At 39.1% G+C, this 13,000-nt stretch overlaps 1 protein-coding gene across 2 annotated transcripts in view; it reads left to right on the top strand.

Moving 5' to 3' along the window:
* Nucleotides 1–13,000, top strand: part of dipk2ab (divergent protein kinase domain 2Ab) — a 41,939-nt gene that overhangs the window by 5,441 nt on the left and 23,498 nt on the right. The window contains exons 2-3 of one of the 2 annotated variants that reach the window (XM_038288983.1): nucleotides 8,820–8,870; nucleotides 9,505–10,390. In XM_038288983.1, coding sequence (XP_038144911.1) covers nucleotides 9,737–10,390 — 654 coding nt within the window. In that variant the 5' untranslated portion in view covers nucleotides 8,820–8,870; nucleotides 9,505–9,736. The remainder of the gene's footprint in view (nucleotides 1–8,819; nucleotides 8,871–9,504; nucleotides 10,391–13,000) is intronic. The other variant, XM_038288981.1, reaches the window with a different exon arrangement.

Genomic DNA, 13,000 nt, shown 5'->3' with positions numbered 1-13,000 from the left:
ATCATTATTTCGTTTTTATTGCTTAAAACATATTTTAATGTCAAAATGCAGTGTTTTCATGGAAAAACTGTAATCCTGAACAACTTTGAGCTTTTGAAGGCAGAGTAGCTTCTCATTTGTGTGCAGACAACATCTTGAGGTGAAATGACACATTATGCTTTTAGTAAGCTGACAGCATTGTCACAGTAGTGCCATTAAATGCTAAGAGGAATAAATAACAAGTATAAAGGAATTGTCATTTCCTAGATACTAGAAATGTGTAGTGGAACAAATGTCTTGTCTGGATGCTATCCAAGTAGAGTCCTTGTTGAAATAATTAAAAGATTAAACTTTGCAGAGGAATAGCAGCACCTTTTTTTTTTTTTTTTATCCCTTTACGCTAAGGTATCAATGTGACAAAGTCTGGTCTGGGTTCTGTTAGAGTACCAGTAGCACTACCTTGTGTAACCTGTGGAATGTTATGATTCTCTCACTTTTCACTTTTATCGTTGATTTAACTGTATTAACCAAGGTTGTCAAGATGCCAAAAAATCTAAACTCTATATATCGGTACACAGTAAAATACTCGATACCATTGGGATAAAAAATAAAATAATAATAAAATGTAAGAAAATATTTTTACCAAAATGAAAAACTCTCAACATGGAACATGCTTTCTCAGCGGGATCACAGATGCTAGTTATGCCAGTGTGCAATTATCTGCAAACTAGATAGCCAAAAAAACAACACAATTTGACAATATTCATTAAATATGCAAATAATCTAGAAATCTAAAATGAACAATTGCAGAAATATGGAAACTGTACTACAATTCAGTTTATTTATATAGCGCCAATTCACAACACGTCATCTCAAGGCACTTTACAATTCAACTGGATCATACAGTCAAATTGATTCAAAGTTTTCCTCAAACTAAGCATGCTTGAAGTGACAGTGGAGAGGAAAAAGTCCCTTTTAATGGGAAGAAAACTCCAGCAAAAGCAGAGTCGATGTGAGCAGCAATCTGCTGAGGCCGACTGGGGTTCAAGGAGACAGAGCAGACATAGAAAAAGATGTAGAGATACAAAAGGCAACTGTAAAACAGCTCCACAGGCGGCTCCGTCCAGGAAACACACAGCTAGGAAGACGAACTCCGAGCCAGCCCCGATGTCAGAGGATGAAGACATCACATCCAGCCAGTCCTAGTCAGAGAAACAGGACTACACTTAAAAAAACAGGCTGATCTCAAACATCTATAAACAAGGGTGTTGATGGCACAGCTGATATTTCTCTACAGGATGGTGTTACAGACACAGGAACAGGCCAAATGAAGCTACTGTGAGAAAAAGCAGAGAGAGCAAAGCACTTGTTAATATCATTACTTAAAAAAGTATATTTTTAACAACTGTATTTCACGCCTTCCAAAAAGTTAAACTGTTGCTTTGCAAAATAGTTGTATCCACAAATTTTTTTCCCGAAAATATTTTGGGATCTGAAGATATTTTTTGGAATGAGTCCTTATTGCACTCTTGGTGTAATGTTTGTGGATAATGGTTATTCCTACGCTTCACTGGAGTCTAACAGGGATGGTACGTTCTAATTTTACAGCTTAACATGGATTTATTCAGAGGGGCAATGATTTTAGAAAATAATTTCCTTAACCCCTAGTGAATAGTTATTTAAAAAACTGCTCTTTGTGTCTGTTTGGGTTATCTTTGCCTGAGTAAATGAAATTGTTTGATCTTAAATATCTGACTGAGAAACCAAACGATGACTAAATCTGAAAGGTTTAAAAAAAAAAAAAAAAAAAAAGAAAACGCTGGATATAAAACTACCGTACTTGAGGGCTGTAATAATTTTGCAGCCTCATTCAGTTGTACAGTTTGGTCTTGCTCAAATTACATAAAGCCTTTAAGTAATATGCCAAATAACCGCCTGTATCACTTGTCACCTTCCGCACCTCATTAGTCAGTGATGTTCAGCTCTTGATTTAGCTCGTCCCGACTGTCTCTCTTTCTCTCTAATGAAGAGGGAGGTGAAACAACTTCATGTTTTTTGTGGGCCTTTGGTTCATCCTACTTAAATGTCATATCCGCTCCCCAGATTCTGGAGCTCTGTCAAACACTAAATGGCACTTGAATCGGGCTTTAAGAGCAGCAGGATATACGGTTTTCCTCTCAAGCAATCAGCTTCCTCTCTTATCCCTGCTGCAAAAAAGCAAGCACATCCTTGTGAATTCTGTTGAACGTTTGCAAAAGTATTTGTTAACCTTAAACTTTCCTCACTGTCTCCTTTGACAGCCAAAACACTTCAATGTATTTGAAAGGAAAAGAAATGTTAATGCAATATTTCTGTCATCTTGCAAATGTTTTGCGTAATGCCTTAAACTTCTCTATCATCACATCCTTGCTTTCGAAACTGCAGAGACATTGACTCTGCTTCCCCTTGGGCGTTGTTTAGATGGTAGGTTGAGGAGTTTATAGAGTATTTGTATTTACAAACGGAACCACATGACCTGCTTTCTGCATTCTTGTTGCCATTAAATTGTTAATAATTGTGGTTTGGACTCTGAATCTATTAAAGTTTCTGCTCTTGCAAATGCCACTGAGGCTCCTTAAGAATGAATTTCGTTGAATCTGATGAAGCATAGAATCTGTTTCAGTCAAATTTGCAAAAACTGCCTAGTATGCCTTTTGACCTCGTAAAAGAGCATCTGATCAAAAAGGGTTTGGTTTCTCTTCTAGGACCTATTTCAGAGCCTCAGAGCTTTTTGCCACCAGTGGCACCTAAACAGTAATTCATCTAAAGTGCAGAATAGAGGAAAATCCACTTTCTGAACATTGTGTGATTGAATAATTCTGTGCACTTTTCAGTTTCAGACTTTTTTTGTTACAGGTGCCGCTGCTGAGAATTATTTTTGTTTCTTAACTTGTTTGGCTAGTGTCATTGTTATGTCTGCAAAACATAACCAAGGAAGGAACCCTCAATTTTAATTTTGTAAGATTTTTATCAAGCTTGCTTAATATTGTGCACAGCATCCAACCTCAAAATATTGTTCTTATTGTTTATTGTATTTATTTCTTTATTTATTGCATTTTGTTTATTATGAAAATATTTCTGTTGAATTTTGGAGTCTTTGTTTTTATCCTTGTGGTATCGAGTTTAGTATTGTGACAACCCTAAGTAATAAATATATATATGAACTGCGGAGCAACTTCGTAGCGTGTTTAATAACCACAAAGAGAGATAGGAAATTGGTTTATTTCCAGAAAAGGCATATGATTTACTAGGATTCACATTAAAGGTACACTATGCAACCGGTGTTGATTTTCCAGCGAGGCTCCCCCCAGAGGGCGAAAGTAAAAGTGCACTGTCGTAAATATGCTCAGCTGTTCTCCTGGTTTCTCCGTCAAGCCAGGCGCGGTTGTTTTGAGCTTAGCAGCGAATGACTAATGCTGCGTTCACACTGGACGTAGCTGGCGCGACAGAAGCAGCGAGTTTACATGCAAAGTCAATGGTTGACGCGCGTCAAGGCGCAGCAAAAGGTCCCGTGGTGCGTTTTGAGCAGCAGGCGCAGCACGTCTGAGCATCTGAAGCAGCGCGTCGGGTGCGTTTAACGCAGGGAGAGAGACACAGCGCTGATGATCACTCCTCTTAAACAGTTTATTGACGCCTAAATTAACTTAAAATGCAGAAATCTGCCGGCAGAATATGCAGTTTGGATTATTTAGATGAAAAACACCTACCAGCTGCCGCGGTGAACCGCTGCTGATGAAGGGATCCATACTGTCGGCGCATCCCTGGTATGTGGGGGTCTGACCGGCTCCGACAGAAAAAATATTGAAGGCAGGATAATAATCTGAATGAACTGACTGCACTGATTACGTTTTCAGGTGTATTTTCTCACTTAAACACATATTAAAACTACTTTATTCCCACTGATCACAGCAAATATAGCTGCAAGGCAGAGAAAGGACAGTGAAGCTCCGCCTTATGCGCCTCAGACACACTTTTGCACCGCGCAGCCAGAGCAGCAAAGCTGCTTCAGCCGCGCGTCAGAACTAACTGGTACAAGCAGCAAAAAGGAAGCAGCAGACGCGATTTTGCTGCTTTTGCTGCGTGAACGTAGCATAACTGCACAAAGATTGTCACTGTGCTAGCAACGAGAATGCTTTTAACTGGGGGGTGTAGCAGTTCTCGCCGTAAAGCAAGACTGACTCTCGCGAGACTTCTGAGCCTGTGGGTGCGGGTCGGTGCTCCTGCAGTAAGTGCAATATTTCCCCCACAGACCACCAGGGCGGCAGAGAATACCTTTGTTCAACCTGAAATGACTCATTTAATCATCCAAAACGTTATGGAACACATTAATTAACTGAAAAATGTTGCATAGTGTGCCTTTAAGCTCAGCCAGTGATATAAAACTAGCTACTAACCACCAGAGTTTCCTTCCATGCTGGTCGTAACTTTAGCTTCTGTTCGGAAGCATCAAAAATATGGCATTCGCTAAAATGTATGCCATGTTGTGTGCACAGGTCTGTCTGCATATTGAATGTATTTCCTCTCGCGGATGTAATTGCCTCTTTGCAATGATTTCAAAGCGCCTTGTTGCCATCTTTCTGTTCCTTAAAATAAAGCCAAACTTTCGAGCGCTTTACCTGATGGGATGCCATTTTTTTGTTTTGCTTTTCTAGACTTAAGCCTGGTTACGTCGTACTTGCTTACTGAATGCCGTGTGCGTAACTTGGGTAAAAAAGGTGACGTAAGTTGTGCTGCCCTGCGCTATGCTCTGGTGCTGCCTGGAACCGTTAAGAGAATCCTTAAGCGAGCTGCCAAACGGTGCCATGGAATTGGAACAGGAATCTGAACAGGAACCGGTTTTCGATTCCCATCCCTACATCTGTGACGTTTGCTGCGGATTTAGTACCCATCCCGCCATCCTTCCCAGATGTCATTTACGTCAGCTGCTGCTTTACCCCATTCCACGGACACTATTGTCTCAAAGAACAAAAAAACGTGCTTGTTCCCGCAAATTAAGTTATCAATACGGATATTAGATATTCCACCTTATTCTGAGGGAAATTTAGGGCGAAACAAAGCCATTTATCCCAAAAACAGGGCGTACAATTTCAAATTTTAGTAAAGGGCGCACAATGTACGCCCGCACGCATTGGTAGCTATAGCAGCTGTAAGGGTTAAAAGTAACTATATTTACTAAATCAAAGGCCTGTAAGCGGGGTAAACTTTGCTGTTCGAGAGATTTTAAGCCCATTTTAAATGTATTATAGAAATAGACTGAATAAATCTTCCCCTATAAATTTGGCCCATTTTCGCTGCACCTGATGTATATTTTATTTTATTTTTTTCAGTATCTTGACTGATACAGGTATTAATATTTCATTGGTGCATCTCTACTGTATTATAAGCTGTGTTTAGAGCAGTGTAAAACTAACTACTTCTTTATAAGCTTTGTTGTGCACAGAAATTGTGACATTTAAAAACACCCAAAATACAGGTGCTGGTCATAAAATTAGAATATCATGAAAAAGTAGATTGATTTCAGTAATTCCATTTAAAAAGTGAAACTTGTATATTATATTCATACATTACATACAAACTCATATATTTCAGATGTTTATTTTGTTTAATTTTGATGATTACAAATGACAACAAATGAAAATCTCAAATTCATCATATCAGAAAATTAGAATATTGTGAAAAGGTTCAAAATTGATGGCCCCTGGTGCCACACTCTAATCAGCTAATTAACTCAAACCACCTGCAAAAGCCTTTAAATGGTCTTTCAGTCTAGTTCTATAGGCTACACAATCATGGGGAAGACTGCTGACTTGACAGTTGTCCAAAAGACGACCATCGACACCTTGCACAAGGAGGGCAAGACACAAAAGGTCATCGCTAAAGAGGCTGGCTGTTCACAGAGCTCAGTGTCCAAGCACATTAATAGAGAGGCGAAGGGAAGGAAAAGATGTGGTCGAAAAAAGTGTACAAGCAAGAGAGATAACCGCACCCTGGAGAGGATTGTGAAACAAAACCCATTCAAAAATGTGGGGGAGATTCACAAAGAGTGGACTGCAGCTGGAGTGAGTGCTTCAAGAACCACCACACACAGACGTATGAAAGACATGGGTTTCTGCTGTCGCATTCCTTGTGTCAAGCCACTCTTGAACCACAGACAGCGTCAGAAGCGTCTTGCCTGGGCTAAAGAGAAACAGGACTGGACTGCTGGTGAGTGGTCCAAAGTCATGTTCTCTGATGAAAGTAAATTTTGCATTTCCTTTGGAAATCAAGGTCCCAGAGTCTGGAGGAAAAGAAGAGAGGCACTTCATCCACGTTGCTTGAAGTCCAGTGTAAAGTTTCCACAGTCAGTGATGGTTTGGGGTGCCATGTCATCTGCTGGTGTTGGTCCATTGTGTTTTCTGAGGTCCAGGGTCAACGCAGCCACATACCAGGAAGTTTTAGAGCACTTCATGCTTCCTGCAGCTGACCAACTTTTTGGAGATGCAGATTTCATTTTCCAACAGGACTTGGCACCTGCACACAGTGCCAAAGCTACCAGTACCTGGTTGAAGGACCATGGTATCCCTGTTCTTAATTGGCCAGCAAACTCTCCTGACCTTAACCCCATAGAAAATCTATGGGGTATTGTGAAGAAGAAGATGCAATACACCAGACCCAACAATTCAGAAGAGCTAAAAGCCACTATTAGAGCAACCTGGGCTATCATAACACCTGAGCAGTGCCACAGACTGATCGACTCCATGCCACGCCGCATTGCTGCAGTAATACAGGCCAAAGGAGGCCCAACTAAATACTGAGTGCTGTACATGCTCATACTTTTCATGTTCATACTTTTCAGTTGGCCAACATTTCTATAAATCCTTTGTTTTTATTGGTCTTCAGTAATATTCTAATTTTCTGATATGATGAATTTGAGATTTTCATTTGTTGTCATTTGTAATCATCAAAATTAAACAAAATAAACATCTGAAATATATGAGTTTGTATGTAATGTATGAATATAATATACAAGTTTCACTCTTTAAATGAAATTACTGAAATCAATCTACTTTTTCATGATATTCTAATTTTATGACCAGCACCTGTAGATACACTGGTATAGCACATCTGTGTCAATAAGCATATTTCCGGAATTGTCCATGATGTTTGATAGACCCTTAAATTGCATCTTCTTTGTTTAAAGAGCAGTACGACTAAATTATTTGTTTAAGAAAAACAATATAAGTAACTTGTTTTAGATTTAGGAAAAAAGATGGTGGACCACATTTGATCTTAAACAGAAAATTGAAAAGTGGGCATTGCCCGCTCGGCCTGACACTTTTCATAAAACACACTTTTTCAAACAGAGGAAGTGGATTTCTTTTTCTTGTTTGTATAAAATCACTTTTGTGTATATAATGACTTCAAATTTCTAAACGTTTAGAACCATAGATGTGGAGAACACGGGTTATGTTCAGAAATTGACCCCACTACAAGGTGAACAACCAGGACCCATACTCTGGGTTTTTTGCTGCCTCTAATAGGTTGTACCTATTCCCATTGGCTCTGACCGGTTCAAGAATCCAGTAATGCAGCATGAAATATTTAAAGCTTTAAACAAGTCTTAATAAATTACCTGGAAATCTGATATTAGAAGTACTACAAGTAAGATTGCTTATAAAAACAAAAAGGCTGCACTTTACAGGTTTGAAAAAATTAAAACTCTTCATCAATTTCCTTCAAATAAACACATTGTGAAACTATTTTTTTTTTCAACCCGTTGTTTAAACCCCAATGAAATGTAGTGAAGCTGGTAGTTGCAAAGCATCTAAGCATCATAATTGCTAAAATATTTTCTGAATAGGGTTTTTTCTTTCTTTTAGTTATTGTTGTTTTGTGTTTTATCACACTGGTTCTGTTTTTGTTGACGTAAGACTATTTTTATAACTCTGCTCTATGTTTTAGGTAAGGGGCCCTCTTAAAAAATGGAAAAATGCCCCTTTCTCCATTTTTCCTTTGCAAAAATCATAATAAAAAAACTAAGAAGTTCAGTATTCTGCTTCATTAAATAAAGACCCTGACCTAATTTGTTTTAAAAAATTAGATAACTCAAATGTTTTTCTCTGTTTAAAAGATATAAAAGAAAAATTCCTATTTATGGTCTATAGAAGGATATTTAAACTGCTTGAATCATTTTTTGCCTTTTAAAATAGTGCAGCTTAACTGCCTCTTGCCTCCAAATTTTAAATACTTTATATTTTTACATTATTCATGTTGTCCTGATTTGATCAAGGTGTTTCTCAGACAGATATGAGACGCAAGAGTAAGCACTTTTTGCTCTTATCTGACTCTTAGCAGGCGCAAGTCTCTCAGAACTGCTCCCTATATTCAGACTTCGTCTTTACAAATCTCAGCTGCTTCGATCTTTCAGGAAAATCCAAGGAGCCTGTTGACTTAGCCGTTAATGGCACTAGTGGGCCTCCTCGTTAGCCATGCCTTCTGAAGTCAGTGGTCCTAATAGAGGTCTCCTAATGAGTTCTAATTGAAAACGGCTAATTTGCGTGGCCTGAGTCTTTGTCTTTCTCAAAGCGCCTTATAAGACTCTTTGCTAAAAAGCTGATTGGGGAGTCTAGAACGTCTTCATCAGGGGTATTCTATTAAGAGCTTTCATTCTCCTTCTGTGTTTTCATCTCTGTGGTGCTTTCCTCTTACAGTTTCAGTCCTCTGCTGACATCACTTTGCTTAGGGGAAGTTTTCACAGCCCTCCCACAATATCAGAAACGTTATTCCAGTGACACCAGACTTTTTTTTTTTTTCTTTCCAAGGAACCACTTCAAAGTGTGATTAAATAGGAAGTGGGGCAGCTCTGATCAAAGGTTAGATTTTTTTTTTACAGCATGACTTTCTTCACAATGCATAGCAAGTCCCCCCCCCCCCCAAAAAAATAAATAAAAATTACTGAGCACAGCGTCACTGTGGAGGCAAGCAGGCTGCAAGTTATTTTGCCTTTCCTGAGGAGGACAAGTGATGAGTTTTTGTGAGAGCTCCTGTGAGGAATCCTCCTCCGAGTGTGTTCATTTTTGTTTTTAATGAGAGTTGTAGATTTCCTCCTAATTTGATCTCTGACACTCCATTTTCTGTTTTTCTTTCTTTTATTTGTCTCGCAGTGGGATGTAAGAAGGGGCTTAAAATGTAGAGATCTCCAATGGCTCAGGCAGGTTTATTGCATTGGCTGTGGGCCAACTGATTTTGTCCCAAAAAAATAATGAAATCTCCTAAATAATCCAAGCAATTCACATTTGTGTGACAATTTCATTTGCCAGGGAGCATTTTATTTAATAATTTTTTTTCTTTTTTTTTTTTGTGCTTTACACTTTGGGAAGTTGATTTCAAATAACCACTTTTCAAACTTTTCTCTTTCCTAAATGACAGTGGTGGAATTACACGGTTCCCCCTTATTTTACCATTACTTATAAGTTCTCTCTTTTTTTTCTCTCTGTTTAATTTCAGAACTGCTGGCTCAAGTGGGCTCTCAAACTCCAGGAAGAGAGAAGATGACTCCCTCACCGCAGCCAGAGACCGGCAGTGGGCAGCTATGTCAACCTTGTCCCCTCCTGCAGCTCTACAACTTTCCTCTTTGCACCATGAAACGCATTCATTAAGGGTTATTCCCTGACATTCAATCTGGTACCCTTCCTATTCCCCATCCCTTAGTACCCCACCTTCCCTTCCCATTCCCAACATGCTGCGGTTTCTGCCTCTCAAACTGGGCCGACTGTACCGCTGTTTGAAGCTGCTGTTAGTGCTGGGCTTGTCTGTTATCTTGCTGATGAACACCCACAACCTGTTTGCCTCCTTCCAAAAGAATGAGCTGACTGACAGACGGTTCATTAACCTTAACAAGTGTCCTGCCTGCTTTGGCACCAGCTGGTGCCGCAAGTTCATGAACGGTCAGGTTTCCTTTGAGACCTGGGGTCGTCTGAGGTTTCTTGACGTCTTCAACGTTAAGAACGTTTTCTTTGCGCAGTACGGAGAGCCCAGGGAAGGCACGCGACGTGTGGTGCTCAAGCGGCTCGGCTCCAACCAGGAGCTGGCCGAAATTGACCAGAAAATCTGCAAGAGAGCCACAGGCAGACCTCGTTGTGACCTCATCCAGGCCATGTACAAGACAGAGTTTGCCCGGATCAACGGAGACGTTCGTTTGCTCACTCCAGGTGTGGTGGAGGGCTGGTCGGACCTGGTGCACTGCCCTTCACAGAGATTGCTGGACCGTGTGGTGCGAAGATATGCTGAAACTAAAGACTCAGGCAGCTTCCTTCTAAAGAACTTGAAGGACACAGAGAGAATGCAGCTGTTGATGACTTTGGCATTCAACCCAGAACCTCTTGTACTGCAGGTATTGTATTAACTTTCTTTTTAATTTACTGTATTTAACAAATGATCTTCAAAAGTCTTTAAAACAAAGACTTGCATCTTAACTTGTGTCTCACTCACAGTATTTTGGAGGTTTTAAAACTGTAGCTTTATTTAGCTTTTGTACAGCTTTGTTTTAGTGACTAAACCATTCCAAATTTACACTCGAAGCATTTTCAAAAAGATTAAAATAATTTTATATTAGCTTTTTAATATATTGAATTAGGTTTCCTGGTAATGGTGTTTTCAGAGTCATTTTTGACTGTCTGACAAGAGGATAATAAATAGCATTTACATAAATAGATGTTTGTTTCCTGATCTGTGGCAGCAGGTTTTTTTATTTTGGGACTCAATGAACCCAAGATCCTGGATTACATACGGCAGGATCAGAGGATGTGACCCAGGGTGTTGGCCACAAAATCCCCCGGTAAATTGCAGGGTGGGGATCATCTTTTTCCTTCCTCTTCAACAAATCTAGGAGGAAAAATTACACCCTTTCCTAAACTCTAGACTAGATCACGACTGCTCGCCTCTATGTGGAGCAGAAGTGTTTCTCTGCTCAGATATAGATGAGTAAAGGCTGTGGCCTCGGTTTAAAAAAAAAAGAGAGATTTTAGCTGGCGGCAATACTGCATATTTAACACCAAATGTAGGGCATTCTGAATTATTCACGAGCGCATTTGTAAACGGTCCAAGTTTTTAATTTTAATATATGTCCATGTCGTCTGGATTCCTGTCAGTTGTGGGTGACTGGAGTGGAGGGACCTCCTTAGATTTGTTAAGTAGGATCCAATCCTGCGTTCTTGATCTTTCATTTATCTTTTTTATATTTTCTAAATTTATTGCATTATGAAAATTTTGGTTTTGTTAGAAATGCAATTAACCAAAAAAAAACATAACTAACAATGATTGCGTTAATCATTTTTATGGAGATTTTATAAAAAAAAAATACTGTTAATTTGTATGTTTATTCTGAATCTTTAAAATTGTGCTTATTTAACTTGTATTTGAGAGGATGCTGTTTAGTCATCCTACATGTCAAACCCTGCCGGTCCTTACACCCCATAAACACACTCCACATCCTTTTCGCTCACTGATTTACGTGGCAGCCAATCAATTTCAATTTCAATCTGGCATTGACCGTGTCTCGTAAGAGGACACAACAACAATGGTCTTGGCCCATGTAGGCACTGAATAATGTGTGCTGACCCCTCCTCCCCTTACACATTGGCCCACACACCTCCAGGCATTTTGGAGGACAAAAGGAGACCTTCTTTTTTGTTGTTTGGTCAAATCTATACAATCTGATTAGCCTTGCAGAGTTACTTGCTGTCTCCCTTCATTTCTTTCTCCATATTTTTTTTTCCTTTTGGTCCGTGTCCCTGTCTGCCTCTGTTCTGTGTGTGTTCCCTCCACAGATAATACCATCAGTGTTTTTTTTATCATTTTTTTAATGCTATTACGCATCAGCTGAGAAGCTCGGTGAATCACCATGTCTTGCAAAGAGCTTCAGACGTCTCACACCGACACATCATTCGCACACAATGTCCACAGCTCTCCTTTTCTCTCTCACTATCTGTAGCCCTTGCATGTTTACAGGGACTCATGAATTGTTTATCTCATGGAAAACTTGTTACCCGTGGGGATAAGACACATATAGGGTCGTGTGTTACAATGCGATTCAAAGACACCTCTCGTATATCCTTGGTTCGTCAGCATCACTGAGCTCAAAAGATGAGAAAATTTGCTGAGAGGCCATATATACAAGGTTAGGCAGTAGTGGACCATAAAGAATTAATGGCGTCTATAGAGATTGAACAGGAGATGTCCTGCACTAAAACAATCGGCCTCTTGTTTTTCAAGAAGTTTGGCTGCTGTCTTGTGATCAATATCAGGATATGGACTGGGTTTACTGTTATTCCTTGTGTTTATCAAAACTTTCCTGTTGAGCTGGTAATCACGGTGCCTTTTTGTTATATTAATGGGTTGCATTACAGATATTCTTATCCAAAAACTTTTTATTGTGGGTTGTATTGAGTTTGTTTAGATCTCACTCTTCTGCAGGCAGTTTTTATAAAACTGTAATCATCAAATGGATTTACTATACGAAGAGAATATTACAATTTCTGCAAGGGAAAATTCATATAGATCTCAATCTACCAATTATTACTCAGTACTTTCTTTTTTCAATGCTTTACACTTTTTAATGATTGGGCAAAGGAATCTTTCTAATAAAGATCCAAAATATATAATCATCCTTTTTTGCCTTTAGGGGTAGATTTATTGCATAGAAATATGGTAGACATGCACACTGAATTGAATGACCTTTATCCTGAATTAAAATACAAACCTCGGATTCACTTTGAAAAGGTTTGAAAAAAAACTGTTTTATAACATTGCAAACAGAAATCCACTCAATTGAAATTTATTCAGCAACACCTTGGTACAATTAAATTTTTACTGCCTATTTTGCACCATATTTCTTTATGTAACTCAAATCAATGGGACCGGTTGTTGCTGGTTCTATCTAGCTCTTGGTTGACATTTGAGTTTCAGTCCAGGAAAATGTTTTTTAAGAGAAAAATTGACGTCT

The sequence above is a fragment of the Cyprinodon tularosa genome, unplaced genomic scaffold (assembly GCF_016077235.1).
Source record: "Cyprinodon tularosa strain WSP-4 unplaced genomic scaffold, ASM1607723v1 ctg260, whole genome shotgun sequence".
NCBI lineage: Eukaryota > Metazoa > Chordata > Actinopteri > Cyprinodontiformes > Cyprinodontidae > Cyprinodon > Cyprinodon tularosa.
Note: the sequence above shows the minus strand (reverse complement) of the source record. Positions and strands in the feature narration are given on the sequence as shown.